This window comes from Brachyistius frenatus, unplaced genomic scaffold (genome assembly GCF_029030835.1).
Source record: "Brachyistius frenatus isolate BFR_SWC_R1_liver_20210118 unplaced genomic scaffold, ASM2903083v1 Contig_186, whole genome shotgun sequence".
NCBI lineage: Eukaryota > Metazoa > Chordata > Actinopteri > Embiotocidae > Brachyistius > Brachyistius frenatus.
The window spans coordinates 561,571-578,215 of NW_027210785.1; the positions used below are offsets into that span (position 1 = coordinate 561,571).

Genomic DNA, 16,645 nt, shown 5'->3' on the forward strand with positions numbered 1-16,645 from the left:
TATTTATTTTCTGCAAATCACAGGCAATATAATTCAACACCTATAGTTCGAATAAATAATAATGGGAGACTTTGTGAGTTTGTTATGCATAGTTTATTTGGTGGTTAGTCAAATATTTCTTGCGTGGATAGAGTACATTCGTGACACTGAATAGAAAAGGTAAAACACAACAAATTAGATACGGTCAGTGCGCTGCTCGCTGAATATGGTTTTTTTTATTTTTTATTATTTCTTAGGTTTGATCGCCCCCCGGTGGCCAATATACGAATTACAGCCAGCCACCTGCAGTTGCACATCGTGTCCACTAGGCGACTGTGGTGAGTAAGCGGAAGTCAAACCGAGACGGAAAGAGGAGGGAGCCAGGAAGCCGCCCGCCTGCCTGTCTGTCTGTGACAGCCGTTTCAAAGAAAAGCGCTGCTAAAAAAAATATATTAAAAAAGAAAAGGACTTGAGCTTGAACTCTTGTCCCTTCTCGGTTTAGAATAAGACGCCCGAACCGCCGCCGACATGTCGAAGAACACGGTGTCCGCCCGCTTCCGGCGAGTGGACGTGGACGAGTACGACGAGAACAAATTTGTGGACGAGGAGGACGGAGGAGAAAACCAGCTGGGTCCTGACGAAGCAGAGGTGGACTCCCTCATCAGACAATATCCTTTACGCGATTATCTCGCCGGCCTGTTTAGCCTGCAACGATTTAAAGGAAAAACCCGCCGCGATTTTGATCTGCTTCTCGCTGTGTGTGTGTGTGTGTGTGTGTGTGTGGTGTGTTCACGGACGTGTAGCTTGCAGGCCAGTCGCTGTCCGGACTTGTCTGACAGCCACATTCAAGGGATTTCCGCTCCCAAGACGGAACAGGTCGTCCGTAATGTCTCATCACCGCCGGTTGTTATTGCATTCGTCTACTACGACTTCTCTGTTTATACTCACGAAGTATAAATACGCGTAACTTTATCGCGTTGCTGCTAAGTTAGCTTAGCTCACCTGCTTAAAAAAAACACACACACACACAAAAAAAAACATTTCCTCTTTGATGCTGCTGTTTAATTTTTTATTTTTTTATTTTTTTTGGGGGGGGGATATAATGTCTATAACGGATGCATTTTGCCACAACAGAAGTGATGCAGTGGAGTCAGCAGACAGCAACCATTAGTTTCTGTCTTGTAGGCCTTATAAGGCTTGAAAGTGCAGCACTTCCTCATTGAAGAAGTCCTCCCACCTCATGTTACAAGAGTGAAGCATTACAACATATCCTCACCTTTTAGTCCTGCATGAGAGACTGCATCCAACACACAGGAGCTGGAAAACATCTGGAATATGTCACATTTCAGCATTATATCTTGAAGGAATTATTGGTGCCTTTCCTCTTTTTTTTTTTTTTCCTCTCAAGAAGTCTCTTCTGCTTTTGTGTATGTTACGGGAGACAAAATCCGCAAGAGTATTGTGTGCAAAAATGCTCGGTTGAAGTTGCAGCTGCAGCTCGACGAATCGATCGGCTGGCTGGTCATGAAGTGGTGAAAAAACGTCCACCTGTTTCTCAAAGCCCAAAGGGTGCAGCCTCAAATGTCTTCTTCATTTTGTGTAATGAAGGACTGAAGGAAGCAGAACATATTCTCATTTAAGAAACTGGAATCAGAATCATGAGAATATCTATTGTTTTCTATTTAAGAAATGGCTCAAAACATTTGTTTTATTACATAAATAGTTCATCGTTGCAGCTCTAGTTCAATCTAATCTGAGGCTTTATCAGTGTCTTTCCAAAGTTACTGCAATTAACTCCATTGATGTAGGTCAGAAATGTTTACACTAAAACAACTGGATCTGTGGAAGATACTTGATTTTTATCTAACATAAGAGTCCTGAAGCTTCGTTAAAGTTGCAGAAATAAAACAAATTTCAGATGAGGATTGTAGAGTTGGCCACCCATGAAGTATTTCCTCATTATTAAGAGCAGGAAGCAATACAGCAGTTACGTCAGTAGGTATATATTCCCTTTATATAGACGTGTGAATATTCTTGCAGGACAACTTTTTTGTAGGCCTGTATAAAGGCAGGAGATTTGATATATGTGCCACATCATATCTTAATTAAACTTGATGGGTGCTAGATGGAAATGAATGTGTAAACACCCTGCGACACAGAGGAGCCTGTTTGAAAGTGGAGGCTCTTTTATTAACCTTTGAAAAAACAGAAAAACACTTCCACCAGATCTGGATGTTGTTTCAGGTAGAGTTAAAAAAACAAAAGAAAACAACACCTGCTGATGATCTGACAGGTTTGACTGGATTCTAGTCAGAAGCTTTTCTTTTTGCAGTATTTTCCATATATATCGGTGCTTGTAGATACAGTAGTTACCTTTTACAAAGTGGCCCCTGCTGTGTGCCGTGTTGCATCCTTAACCATCTCTGCACAGGAAATCTCATGGAGGCTTTACAAGCAGTTCTGAAGAACCCACCAATCAACACAAAGAACCAGAGCGTCAAGGTGAGCTTTGTTTTTTATTGCCAGTGACACTTAGACCATCACTGCATTTTAATGTGGCACTTTGGGGGGCCTGTAGACTGATGAAGGATGAAACTAGTAACGACTTCAGTTCCTTTTCCAACTCGGAACAATTTGCCAATTTCTTATATTTGGGGTCAAAAATAAGTTTGGAGTTTAGTAATTAACCTCCCTGGTAATCACACTAAAAGGCCACAGATCAGGATAGAAATGAAGTGAACTGTGTAGAAACTCCGGTCTTTAACCGTCTTCCCTCTCCCGACCAGGATCGAGCGGAGGGTCTGGTGCTGAAGGTGCTCAGTGCCTTTAAGAGCAGTGATATCGAGAAAGGGGTGCAGTCGCTCGACAAGAACGGCGTGGACCTGCTGATGAAGTACATCTACAAAGGCTTCGAGAGGCCGTCGGAAAACAGCAGCGCCGTCCTGCTGCAGTGGCACGAAAAGGTAAATGTTTCCACGTCATTCGCTCACGCAATCATGACGCGACGGGGAGAAAGCATTTCACAGTGTCGCAGTATTTCCGAAAAGGATCATGTCACATTTTCTGCACTGATACAGATTTCCTCCCCACAGAGCGTGCGAGTTTCTTTTCTACTGCCGCTTTGATTGGTTTGATTGGCTGGTTTGTGTTATCGTGTGACTTTGGTGGTTTTAACGCGATCGTTTGGATCCAAACTGACACCAAAGTCACACCATAACACGGACAAACCAACTGATTGAAGCAGGCTTGTTAAAATGTATTAAGAGTTTTAGGAATTGTGTTGTTATATTCCTGCCGCTGTTTCTGTTGTTGTTGTTGTTTTTTACCATATCGGGACATGAGCTCAGACATTATGTTTTCAACTTGAACCAAAAGTATTTTAATATCTTGTCTAAAAGCAAGCAGACCAGTGCCTCCCTCACTGGCTGAGTAGATCGAATTGGCTCGACTCGAGGTAGAGCTGATATTCCAGATGATGGTGGTGGCGATGGAGATTTAAGTGAAATCGCACCCACGATGGTTCAAGACTAAGATCTTTTTGTATGGTCGGCCAATCAAAGTTCAGTGGTTCAAACATGATGTTTATTTGACGAGATTGCGCTTCATCACCAGTTTAAAAATTTTTTTTTTTTTAAAAATCGATATTGTCTTTCATACAGAGACTGTGAGAGCCGGTTTGAGGAAGACGTAACGTGGCCGTAAAATGAAACTCTGAACACGGGATCAGGTGTTAACCGTTTCAGTGCTGTGAAAAAAAAAATCCTGACCACTTTATCTCTTGCTGTGTTGTCAGGCTCTGGCAGCTGGAGGAGTTGGCAGCATCGTCAGGGTACTAACGGCGAGGAAGACGGTCTAAAAGAGGAGCAGAGGAGCAGTTCACTCCACGTCACTGACAGATAGAGAGGAGTGCACTGTACTGCGCTGTTCATGTAACAGATGGCAACAGGGAGTGAAAAGAAAAACGTTTTTAACCCAGTCGGATCCTGATGTGCTCAAGGCAAGACCAAAAAAAATAAATAAATAGAGAAAACACACGATCTGGGTCACGTCGGGTTAAAAACAGATTTTCTTCTTTCTTCCTGTGCATGATCATCGCCTCACCGGTACTCCTCACAGGGTGCTACTGCAGATTCCCTAATCTATTAACCCTCCTGTCCTCGTCATTCCTCTACAGTATGTGCTCGGTCTGCATCAGTGGTTCCCAATCAGGGAAGATGAATCCTAGAATAAAACAGTCATATTCTGGTTTTTTTTTTTTTTTAAATTGTCCTGTAACCTTTGCTTTTCCTTTTTTTTTTCTACTAAAATTTACTGACATCAAACCAGAGAACTGGTCAAAACCAGTGGACATAAGTCGACCCTCTTTGGTCAAAGCGTTGGGTACCACTGCTGCACACAGTGACGCGCACACACACACACACACACACACACACACACGCACACACACACACACACACACACACACACTAGTGCAAAAACGCAGATGTAACTTCTCGTAATGTATCCTCCGCTGACTTCCACACAGACGGTTCCAGCTTTGCTTCTCTCAGGAAATCTGGCGCTGTGTTTTGTTTCCCACCCGTCTCCGGTGTTATTTCTACATTCGAGACTTCCTGATGGAATAAAAGCCTGATTCTGTGTCAGTAAAGCCTCTCACTGCAACACTTCAGCAGCGGGAGGCTCCTGAAATGCACAGTCACAGATGGAGGGTGGTGGATTTGGTCCTGATGGGCGGAGGGGTGTCGCCGTTCACCTCGGGGAGGGGCGGGACAGGACGGGGGGAGGAGGAGGAGGAGGAGGAGGGCGTCGGTGTCATCATCCACCCTTTCACGCTGCCTGCTGCCCCAGTTAAGGATTATTACTCGCGATGCATCTCCGCCACCACCCTTATTAATCCCACTTTGGTGTTACTCACTTCCTGTGTACGTCTGACCTTCTCATGCTCCCTCTGCTACTGAACAGGGCATCATGCGGCTCCGCTGGTACTCTTCATAGGAGCTGCACTTTCAGGAAAAACACCCCGGCAATATCTACTCAGATTTTTTTTTTTTTTTTTTTTTTTAACTATTTAACAGGAAAAAAATAATCTAGGATTAAACATTATCCTCTTGGTTTTGTTATTGCTTTGAGTAATGATGATTTCTGCCTCACGGCCAAATCCCCGCTCAATCAAAATTACAATATCGACGTGCTTGTGAGTAAGATAATACATATTTTTTGTCTTTCTGTAAACGGAGAGAGAATTTAATTGATTTAAAAAACCAAACAAAAAATATATGGTTTGCATGATCCCATTTTTGAGACTTTGAGTCGAGCATTTCATACCCGTCTTTTGTACTCGTTTGGTCTCTTCTGGAAAACGTCACTGATCTTTGTATTAATTCTGAGTTTAAATTCATGCTGTAAGATTTTGAAAACAAATCCTCCACACCAGAGACGCGTCTTACAGAAGGAAGGACCACACGAATTTACTCAAAAGTTGCATACCCGTACATTTTCTATCACAAGGAGGACAACTGGAAATGTTCAATGTTTTATCTGCCTTATCAGGCAGATTACGTCTGTTGCCAAATGATTTCTTTTGCTTTCATGGGAATAATGTAACGTACATTGAAAAGATTGAGTGTATTAGAGAAGACAAAGCGGTGGATTTCCGACTATACGCAGTGTAAATGAACATGAAAGCAAAGTGTGTTGCAGTTTTGAAAATGCGCAACCTCAGCTTTGCTCCTCACGTAGACGTAGTGACACGGGAAACTCGGCTCCAGCATTTTTGTTTTGTTCCCGCTCTTATTTCCAAACAGAGTGACGCTCGCTCGTGGATTTTCTCAATGGATGTTGCTTTTTACAAAACACAAACCCATCACGGTTGCGTTTCACTCAAAAGAGTTTTCACCAGTTAATATTTGAACATGGGTTTGTCATGTTTGAATACCGTCATCAGTGATGATGCATCCAGACATTAGAAACCTTTTTCTAATGCAGTAAAGACTGGATTCACATGAGAGCAAACAGGAAAAAGGGTCTGACGACTTCTTCTTCTGCTTCATGTATTTCTGGTCAGTGATGCTCTTCTAGCCTTTGGCGAGAAGACGAGGGAACGTACCAAACTGATGTACAAACTGCCTTACTCGAATATTCCTTTTTTATGTTTGTGCTTTTTTGAAAAAAATAAAATAAAAATAAAAGGTATGAATGCTGATCATAACTTTGTCATGACTTTGGATTGTTTCACATGCAATAACAAAATATCAGTAATACGTGCACTTTTATTCCTGCAGTCAAACTTACAAACTTTATTCTTAAAAGGTTACAGTTTAATGACAAAAGATGCGAATAGAGAATATTTAGCATTTTCTTCACTGCGTTTTCTTTGATGATGTATTTTTATTTTATCGAACAAAAATGGCTGCAGATTATTTTCCTATTTAGCAACTAACTCCAGATATATTAACCTTGTTTTAGTTAAATAATAATTCAGACATCAATTTTATTTTGAGTCCAAATTATCTATAAATTCTTAAAATTTCTCTCCGTCTATCAGCAGCAAAATGTCTTATTTCTATTTCAGACAGTTTGCTGTTATTTCATTCTCATTTAGACATTTGTATGTCTTATTAATATGTGACAATTGTTGTTGGAGATAAAGAACATCATAGAACTGAAATTGTCTAATTGTGTAAAAGTTTTAAGATTATTTTAAAGAAGATTATGGCAGCTGGAGAGTAAATCGTTGCCTCTGATTGGCTAATCCTGCTCAGAGCATACATGCAATGCATCATGTGACCACTTGACAGTTACTCTTACACTTCACTGAGCATTCTGATAAATTTGTCTTAATCCTGTAAATAAATTGTTTTTTTTGTAATTCCTAAATTAGCTCTTCAGACGTGACTCGGTGATGATCAGGGCTGTTTTATGTGTGTATTCATTTATTATAATTTTTTTTTTTTTTTATTACAAAATGGATAAAATAAGTACAAGTATAGCATTACATTATGAGGAAAACAACACCTATGTACAAGTCATAAAAAATAAAATACATCTTGGTATCAGCTACCGGATGGAGCGTTATAGCATTACATTGATGATGTAATCAGTAACAACGGACGGGCTTTCTATCTGAGGCACTTGTGTGTATGACGGGCCACTACCTGAGGATGTAGACATGTGACGTTTCCTATCGCTAATTTGAGCACCACATCTGAACAGTCACGCCTCCACTTTGGTGATTGATGATAGGAGGACTAAACTAAAAAGGTCAGAACTGCCCTTCTTTCATGTTCAAGCACATTCCAATAAGTTAATAATAGGTAGATGTAAATAAAAACCAGCTTAAAAAGGGCTGGAACCTACTTTCTGAGCCAGTGGTGGACGTTTCAGGCTTTAAGGAGTCAAATCGAATCAATCTTATAAATAAATTTAAAGGGGCGGGGAAATTAACAAGACAAAATATCAAGCATTTGAATAACCGAGTCCTGACAGACCGAAGGGAAGTTTCCAGCGATCGGAGCCATTAATTGGCCAGTTTTATCCAAGTTTCTTCCTGTTAAAACTCCAGCGGGCTGTTTTATATTCACTTTCTATTCACTACTTCCTTACATCTTCAGGGCTGTATGGTGCATACATATGCATACATATGGTGCCACTGGCCTCTCCCACACACTCGATACAAGTCTTTTTTTTTTTCTTTTTCTTTTTTTTCTTCAGTCTGACGTGGTTTCTTCTCCAAAACCACACCCGCTCTCTCGCGCCACGTCATTCTCAGTGGTGCTGCACGTGGAGGACGCACTTCATCGCCGCACCTTTTTTTTTTTTTTCTTCTTTCTCTCGCGTCATTTAAAGTGCTCTCAGTAGGGGTAGGCGGACACGGCGATGTAGACGATGAAGGTCGTCTGGTACTCGATGCCTCCGTCTTCGCTGTAGGAGAGGGCTCGGACCTTCATGCGGTAGGTGTGGGGCTCTCGCAGCGCCCGCGTGGTGAACAGCACCCCCTTCAGGTTCTCGTCTCGCAAGGCGAAAGGTAACGAGAGGTTCTCGTCCACCACCAGGAAGGTGGTTCTGGGGTGCATCACTCCGTCTTGCGTGTAGGCCACTAACCTGATGAGGTCCTGGTTGGCCGCGATGCCAAAGGGAAGAGACAGCAGCTTGTACTCCAGGGCGTAAGGACTCAGCGCACACTCCAGGTCGTTCGGGGGGCAGTTCTTCAGACAGAACCTGCAACAAAGTGGACTTTAGTTGAATATGCTGAGTGTGCGGGGGAGGAGGACGCTGCACTGTGACAGCTTCAGTGATTCATGTTGATTAAATGGTCAGTTTAACCAAAGAAACTCATCATTTTCCATTCTGTAAATAAAACCGAAACGATCTGCATAATACGATACAACAATGGCTTTGTGCAGGTTTATTTTTCTCCTTCATTTAACTGAGCCTTTTAAGCTTCAAATGATCCAAAAATAAAAACGGTTCCATAAAGTAAATCCCTGAGAATGAACACATTTTTTTTTTTTTTTTTTAGTTTGCAGACGTGTTTTTTTTTTCTTTAATCCTGATCGAGTGCTGAAAGTGGATTTCTGTGGATTTACCCCGTGGCCGGATCCCTCTGGTAGTTTGGTGGACAGGGTGTGTCAATACACTGGTAACTTCCTCTCATGTTGAAGCACATCCGGTTCGCTCCGCACTGGATGTTCTGTTCGAGACACTCGTCGATGTCTGTAGATAAAGCAAACAGCTCGTCACAAAAGGAGTTCTCGCATGCTAGAGTGAGCACAGGTGGACGGTTTAGTGCAGAGACTCTGCTCATTGTTTATGGAATTAAATAGTTGAGAGTCAACAAAATAATGGACGCCGTACAGGTGGAAGGGTGCTTTCACGCCTACCTTGTTTGGTTCGGACCTTCGGACTTTTCGGTTCGGTCTGAACCAGAACAGCAGGTGTGAAAGACGTCACGGACCAGAGAGGATCAAGATTTAATTGGACCAAAACAGGTGGTCGTGGTCCAGATCAAACTGAACAATGGTTTGGTTTGTTTGCAGTGTGAAATCACTTTTTGGATGGTTCGGACGTTTGGACAAATTACAGGAAGTTGAGGTAGGTTATCGTCACCCATTGAGCAATAGAATAAGAAAAAGAACCACAACAGAAGTTCTTTTGCTCAATTCAGACAGAAAAGGCTGCCGGCCAAATTGAGAACACGGTGGCATCAGACGAGCGCCCGTCTACAAACCAATCAAATCCATGTAGGTGATGACGGCAGGACGCAGCTGTGTCACGCAAAGTTCTTTATGCACTCACGGAATTTCAAAGTGGATTCAAAACTAGCCGCAGCCGGCCGAGGTTCTCACCTTGACACGTCTTGCCGTTGGTCATGAGGCGGTAACCAGCAGGACAGAGACACCTGTGACTTCCTGGTGTGTTCATGCACTCGTGCTGACAGGTGTCTCTCACTTCGCACTCATTGATGTCTGTTGGTGTCACACAAACACAAATAGCCATTAAATGATAGAGAAAACACCAGAAAACAAAAAGGATGCATCCTTATGATACAGTTTTCACAGTAAATCCTCGAGCAGCAGTGAATTGCTGTTGACTCACTGCTGCTGGAGTGAAATCAGTCCAGCTTCTCTGTTAAATTCCTTCATCTCCCTCATCTCAACCCTGCCTGTCCTCCATAGTTACCTAAGCAGTGGCCACCCTTGGGCTCAAACCCCTGCTGACAAGCGAGGAGGCGGCCCTGTTGTGTGGCGTGTTTGCGAGTCTCTCTGCGGCTACGGCTCCTGTAGCGCCCCCTTGCGGTGGCTGCGTAGGAGTGGTAGCTGTGAGAGGCCAAGTTGTGGTAGAGCCGCTGGTTGGGGCTGCGCTCAGGAGAGGACTCAGACGTGCGGTAGCCGTATGAGTAACTCTCATAGCTGGACAGCCGCTCGAGCCCGGCGCAGGACTTGCCGTCCCCCAGCAGGTGGCGCCCCGGTGGGCAGGTGCACTTGAAGCTGCCGGGAGTGTTGATGCACTGGTGGGCACAAGGCTGCGGGAGCCGCTCACACTCATTTATGTCTGCCCTCAGTACAAAGAAAGACCAGCACCAGGAAAAAACGAAGGACAGAGTGACAGAGAGGAAGGTTGGAAGAAGAGAAAGGTGCAAGAAAAATGTCAAGAAAAAAGATGATATTTAAATGAAAGGAACAAATGAGGTGGTGCGGGCCATGATAGAGAGGAGAAAGATGAGGATGAGGGGAAAAAAGGGGATATGTCAATTACCCCACTGTATAATAATACATTATCATGTCCCTGAGACAGAAATGTATTTCGACTATACACATGTATATTTAATTTGAATGAGAGAAGTGTTACCTCTCATATCAGAAAAGAGCTGATTTGAAGAAGAATCTGAGTCTATTTCACATCTTATCTGAAGAATGATATCAGATATGGATTACAATTGATATCCGGTACAAAACCAAAGTTAATGGCAGATATGTATACATAAAGTAATAGGTGAAAACAGACATCGACATCCATTGTTAATGTCACAGGGGGAACAGGGAACGTATGCCATCACAAAGCAACACCGGGAAATAGCCAGATTCAAACATGAAGGTGTTGAAAAGAGTCTGATATGTCAAAGCTGGAAGAAAATGAAAGGAAACAGAGTGACAGACAGAGGTGTGAGGAGATGGTGCTGGTCTTTTTAACATCAAAGTTCCAAAGGAGGAACTAGTCATTTTCAGTTTGCCTTCCCTCCTAACTTTTTCCTCGAACCGTTATCAAACAGCGTACACAAGTGCAGAACATGTAGCATCAGCTAAGAGTTTTAAAGGATCTGATACCATGCAGTACATCCCTGCAAGAAAAACAGGTCGCTTGCATTTAATGCAAAGAGTTAATCAGCAGTTTTCATTGCGGCATTTAGTAACGTAAGCAAGCAGCGGCAGGATATGACGTCTACACCGTAGACGACAGCAGTTATTTTAGACTTTACATGAGGGTGAGTCACTAAAAAGAAAAAAAGATTTGCTGTTAGAAGCAAGAAAGCGGCTGGAAAATGTAAGCAAAGAGCAGCGCAGAAGTTTTTAATAGCTTCACACAATGTATGCGTAGGCAAATATCTTCAGCGAAACAGGATGATGCTGCGGAGAAAGGAGCGATCACCTGCCTAAACACTGCAAACGAAGCTCTTTGTATCTTATAAAATACTCGTGTTTTGAACATTCCTGATGAGGAGCTGACAAGAGAGAAGACGCAACAGGCGTACGTACCGACGCAGGGCCGTCCGACTCCCTGGGACCTGAAGCCACGTGGACAGGTGCAGTGGTAGCTGCCTTTGGTGTTCTCACAGATCTGGTTGTACCTGCACTGATGGGTGCCGTCTCTGCACTCGTCGATGTCTACAACAGGCCACACGAGACCAACACAGATGAACTCACTGTGTCGATCAGAAATCCAGCCTTCGTAAACCACTGCTGGTAGTTATTCTGCACATGCTCTCTTGCTGAAGGTTGTCCGGACACTCACCTACACATGTTCCATTCCTGCCTTTGGTCATCCCATTGGGGCACAGGTCAATACAGGTGTAACCCCCCCGGGTGTTTTTACACTGCTGATCTGAACGGCAAACCCTCTGTCTGCACTCGTTTATATCTGCGGTGAGCAGAGAGAAAAGACATTCAAATCAAAAATAACATTAGAATGAATTACATTTTTATAATATTAACATAATGATTTATTTATATTTTTTTTTAGATATAAAATTACAGCAGCCAACATGTTGTTGGTTATTTGGTGTTTGGTGTTCCAGATTCAACCGTCTCACCTATGCAGCGTCTGTTCCTGAGTTGAAAGCCCGGCTCACAAGCGCAGCGGTAACTACCGATGGTATTCAAACAGTGTTGATTACATGGATTGGACTCCTGACACTCATTCACATCTGAGCAACAAACAAAACGTTGCACATTATTCTTGGGAAACCTGGAAAGAAACAAATCAATTTAAAAAAAAAAAAAGAAAAAAAAAAAGCCCAGTTCCATCGGTTGACGTACCTGTGCAGCTGAGACCATCAGGTGTTCTCCGGAAGCCCCGCCCACAGCGCATGACGCACCTGTAAGAGCCGATGGTATTCTCACAGTCTTGTCCGTCGTGACACACGTTCCCCCCCAGTGAACACTCATCAATGTCTAAGACAGAGGAGAGCAGGGGATTAATAAGGCTATGTATGAGCAGTTGTTAGTCTAAGGTACAGTAGGTGGCTGTGTGTTTTCTACCCTGACAGGTCCTGCCGTCAGCTGAGATGGTGAGGCCTCGGGGACAGGAGCAGTAGTAGGTGCCCATGGCGTTGTGGCAGGCGTGAGAACACGGGTTCCCAACCTCACATTCATTCTCATCTGCAGAACATAAATGAAATATAAATATAAAACAATAAGGAAACAAGCAGAACAGACACATTTCTGAGTAGCGTTAACTGTAATTATAACAGTATAATGAGTTGTGATTAGCATCACCTGCACAGTACGGCCCGGCAGAAACCAAAGTGAAGCCGTGAGGACACTGGTTGCTCCGATCACCTACATACATGTGAACATTATGTTTAGATTACTTTTGACACACACGCAAGATGGACTGAAGCTGCTACTGAGCAATAGCAGAATAACAAGTGTCTCACCAAAAGCTAAATATCTTAAATATTTCAAGATATTTTACACTTACCCTTGGTAATACTGGCTTTAATGCTGTACTCCAAAACCTCCTCCAGAGGGTGGTAGTGAGCACTAATGGCTGTGGCCTGCAGCTTCTCGACCAGGTAGGGCATCTTCCCTTTGGACGGGTCATAAGTGATGGTGTGGTTCCAGGAGTACGGCACGCTCTCCTTGTCGATGCTGAACATGCGGGTGGAGAGAGCGTAGAGCTGGCCTGGACCCGTCTGGATGTAGTCCTCTGTGTAGTCCTGAAAGAGCACGGCGTACATGTCAGGGAGACAGACATTATTACAGTATACAGTACAGTGGTTTACTATCCGTCAGACACACTTTGATTTTAGTTCCAATCCACTCTCTTGTGATGGGCAACACTGATCAATTGCTTTTATTGGTTTGTCAGTTGCAAAGTGGCAAATTATTCCAGATTGCTACTTTAATTTGCTCGTGCGGAAAGCAGAGCAGAGAGATTTGGCCGAAAAAGAGTAGACAGACAGAATGACAACATAACAGAACATTTTTCAAAATAGAAGTCTTACTAATCTCTTGCATGGTTCAAATGTGTCCATATTGATTTCCATACTCCATACAAACCCAAAGGTGGCTGATGTGTCGGAAAAACCTTTGGTAAAACTGTTAGCAGTACTGTAAAATATATATTGCTTTTGTATACACAGGCTAAATAGGTAAACACTCTTTGTTGAAATATCTAAACTTAAAAAAAAGGAAGTAAATATATGAGCATGTATTTTGGTGTACTTCCTGTTTTTTTTTCTTATGAAAATTCCTAATGTTTTGTTTTCCATGTACATTTTATAAGTTTCTATGTAGAATTAAATATATCTAAAACAGGGGTAAAAAAAAACAACCAAATTATACACATTGCTTAATTGTGTACCTTGATGGTGATGTCGGCATGTGAAGGCAGCTGTAGGATGTGTCCATTCACTACAATGTCCAGTAGCAACGCGCCATCAGAGTCCAGTCCCCTGACAATGTGAGTCATCCTCAGGATCTCACCTGGCGATCACGTCACTCATGTTAGTCAACCCGCTGACCGACCTGACACGGTTGTGTAAAAGATTTTACAGCATAGGCAGCCCACAGGCCCTCCTACCGGTAGCGAACTCCACCTGCGTCTCTCGCCTGAAGATGCCTCCTGTTAGCGTGTAGCCGTTGACGGCCTCTCCCACCTCCTGCGCAGTGGTCCAGTAGACCGGATTCAGGATGGAAATGAGCTTCCTCATAGCAGGACCTTGAATTTAAAGGTTGTGAATTAAATCTTACTATGAAAGTTAAAGAGAAGAACTTCCTTTTGGAGGGAGGGCTGTATGATTCAGTGTATATAATATCTAAATCACAAAATACATAAATATGAAACTGATGTAAAACTGACCTAACGTCCTTGGTACATTAGAAATAGTGGCTTTGATGATTCTGCTGCCAGACTTGCCGTCTGTGATGGTGGCATTGAGGATGGCGATGCCAAACTCAATATCATTGATGTTGCCTATGATGCTTCCTCGAGCCTTCTGCGGCCCACCTGACAACAAGAGAAGGGATTTAAGTGTGAATGCTGCGAATGTACACATAACCACACGCACACATGCAGCACTCTTATTACATGCCTTACCTGGGCAGGCCTGAGTGTTACACCTGGACAGCTGGGAGGAGTCTCCTGGACACGGCCGGCCCCCGTTACTAGGAGACGGACTGTTGCAGAGTCGGACACGCGTCCTCTCACCGCCTCCACAGGAAGTGGAACATTCTCCCCACGGTTGCCATGGACCCCAGTTACCTTCAACTGCAATAATACATGTGTAACATATATGTAAGTAGTACAAGTGTACTTGTATTGGCACTTTGTCTTTTTGGGATCCCTTAAAAATGAATATACACAGTTTGTAGCAATGAGGCTTGAATAATAAAATAAAGACATTTCGTGTGTTTTATTTTAGTCTCTTAGAATTGTCATTTTTACCACCCAAAATACTTATAAAATATAAAAAACAGGTTTGTTCTTTTAACAAGTATACTTTACAGACACTTCAAAAGCATTTTTGAGCATTTGTTCGAGCATCAATGACCCCTGACCCTGACACAGTCGTAAACACGCTGACTCACCAGGACAGATGGCTGTGCTGCATCTCTGAATCTGTGTGTCAGCACCTGCACAAGCTCTCCCACCGTTGGCAGGTCTGGGGTTGTCACAGGTCCTGTAGCGCCTCATCTGACCTCCGTTACATGTCTTGCTGCAGCTGCCCCAGCTGCTCCACGGACCCCAGTTACCGCTGACTGACACAAAGCAGTAAAAAAAGAGATACAGAGGACATGTGTGACGTTCTGTCAAGTACAAACGCTGCATTTGCGAGATCTAAGAGCAAATAAAAGTTGAAATAACTCACTGGGGCAGGGGTCGCTGTTACAGAAGTCAATGTGCACATCGTTACCCTCACACTGCCGGCCGCCATACTGAGGGGCGGGGCTGGCACAGAGGCGTGTCCTCTGTTTGGTCCCACCCCCACAGGAAACACTGCAGGCTCCCCAGCTCACCCAAGATGACCACTTTCCATCCACTGCAGGACACAAGAAGAGAAGAATCAGTTGGTTTCCTTTAGCAATGTTTCTTACTTCCACTGGAGAGAAGGCAGGAGTTGAGAGTTTCCTTACCAGGACAAGGTCTCTCCTTGCACACTTGTGTTTGGGTGTCGGTGCCCTCACACTGCGGCCCATCAAATGCTGGAGGGGGGTTGTTGCACAGCCGGATTCTGGACTGCATGCCCTTACCACAGGTCTCACTGCAGGGGCTCCATGGTTGCCAAGACCCCCAGTTACCTGCCACTGTGAGAGCATGAATAAAACATTCAGAGGTCTGCAGGCTATTATATGCATGCATGTTTACAGCAGAGTAAATCCTTTCACAGCAGAGTGCAGTTGCAAAAGTACTACAGTGATTCATATGCAATTACATTTGTAAACAGCAGCAGTCTACATAAAGCAACCTCTGAACATTGGACCACTGACAGTCACATCTAGGCATGTGTCTCTCTACATTAGAAAGCCTTCTGCTGCATTTATAGAAGATGTATGTTCTCACCTGGACACCGTCTGACACTGCACATGATGACCTCCACTGCCTTCCCCTCACACGGCCTGCCTCCATGCTGAGCCGGAGGGTTACTGCAGGTCCGGACCCTGGTTCTGTTGCCCTGACCACAGGTACGTGAACACTCCTCCCAGAGAGACCACTCTGACCAGTTACCATCCACTGGAGAGGAGCACAGGTACAGATTTTGATCTGTCTTTTATATGTACAGTGAGCAGGTTGAGTCTACTGCCTCTGGTTTTTCAAAGCACTCTCACCTGGACAGGGTTTTCCCTGACAGCTGCGTGTGTCTGCGTCTGATCCTGCACAGTGACGGCCTCCATTGGCAGGTAGAGGACTTTTACACTGTCTCAGCCTCTTCTGGGCCCCGACACCGCAGGACACACTGCAAGGACCCCACCCTGCCCACTCTGAGTAACCCCCATGGACTGCAAAGCAAATTAACAAATTTATGTGGCATCTAGTTCATCTGGAAATGCGTTTACAATGAAAAACTGCACAGTCTCACACTGACCTCGTACAGTAAGAGTGACCTTGACCAGCACTGATCCAAGCAGGTTTCTGGCCACACATTCATATTCAGACGTGTCCTCCTTCTGGGCACTGCTGATCCTGAGGGAACTATTGGACAAGGTGGAGAAGCGGTCGTTGCCCAGTAGAGGGCGCCCCTGACGGGACCACTCTATCATCGGGGTCGGCTCACCGTCCGCCTGACAGTTGAGTACAGCTGTGGTGCCAGCGTCCGCTACGGTCTCCACTGGCTCCACAATGATGGCAGGTGCACCTGGAACAACATTGTGCTTCTGTTAGCTTGAACCCTCACTGAAAATAACTCGCATAGAAAATGGTATGGCAGACTGACACAGGTAAACACTTA

The 16,645-nt window shown here is 44.0% G+C and overlaps 2 protein-coding genes across 2 annotated transcripts in view; one reads left to right on the plus strand and one right to left on the minus strand.

The window, feature by feature from the left end:
* The first annotated feature begins 339 nt into the window (after positions 1-339).
* arpc5b (actin related protein 2/3 complex, subunit 5B) lies at positions 340-6,181 on the plus strand. The gene is made up of 4 exons (XM_069718109.1): positions 340-647; positions 2,409-2,481; positions 2,766-2,942; positions 3,773-6,181. Exons 1-4 carry the CDS (start codon positions 508-510, stop codon positions 3,833-3,835), a joined length of 453 nt encoding a protein of 150 aa, XP_069574210.1. The 5' UTR covers positions 340-507; the 3' UTR covers positions 3,836-6,181.
* A 1,442-nt stretch (positions 6,182-7,623) lies between these two features.
* hmcn1 (hemicentin 1) overlaps positions 7,624-16,645 on the minus strand; it is a 78,343-nt gene continuing 69,321 nt past the window's right edge. Inside the window, exons 87-107 of the mRNA XM_069718110.1 lie at positions 16,283-16,552; positions 16,026-16,196; positions 15,760-15,930; positions 15,333-15,503; positions 15,068-15,238; positions 14,787-14,957; positions 14,296-14,466; positions 14,059-14,205; positions 13,780-13,917; positions 13,561-13,682; positions 12,676-12,913; positions 12,471-12,533; positions 12,234-12,353; positions 12,012-12,146; positions 11,786-11,899; positions 11,488-11,613; positions 11,232-11,360; positions 9,658-10,029; positions 9,324-9,443; positions 8,565-8,691; positions 7,624-8,196 (exon numbers count right to left, since the gene is read on the minus strand). Of these exons, the coding sequence (XP_069574211.1) occupies positions 7,830-8,196; positions 8,565-8,691; positions 9,324-9,443; positions 9,658-10,029; positions 11,232-11,360; positions 11,488-11,613; positions 11,786-11,899; positions 12,012-12,146; positions 12,234-12,353; positions 12,471-12,533; positions 12,676-12,913; positions 13,561-13,682; positions 13,780-13,917; positions 14,059-14,205; positions 14,296-14,466; positions 14,787-14,957; positions 15,068-15,238; positions 15,333-15,503; positions 15,760-15,930; positions 16,026-16,196; positions 16,283-16,552 (3,614 nt within the window). The 3' untranslated portion in view covers positions 7,624-7,829. The remainder of the gene's footprint in view (positions 8,197-8,564; positions 8,692-9,323; positions 9,444-9,657; positions 10,030-11,231; positions 11,361-11,487; positions 11,614-11,785; positions 11,900-12,011; positions 12,147-12,233; positions 12,354-12,470; positions 12,534-12,675; positions 12,914-13,560; positions 13,683-13,779; positions 13,918-14,058; positions 14,206-14,295; positions 14,467-14,786; positions 14,958-15,067; positions 15,239-15,332; positions 15,504-15,759; positions 15,931-16,025; positions 16,197-16,282; positions 16,553-16,645) is intronic.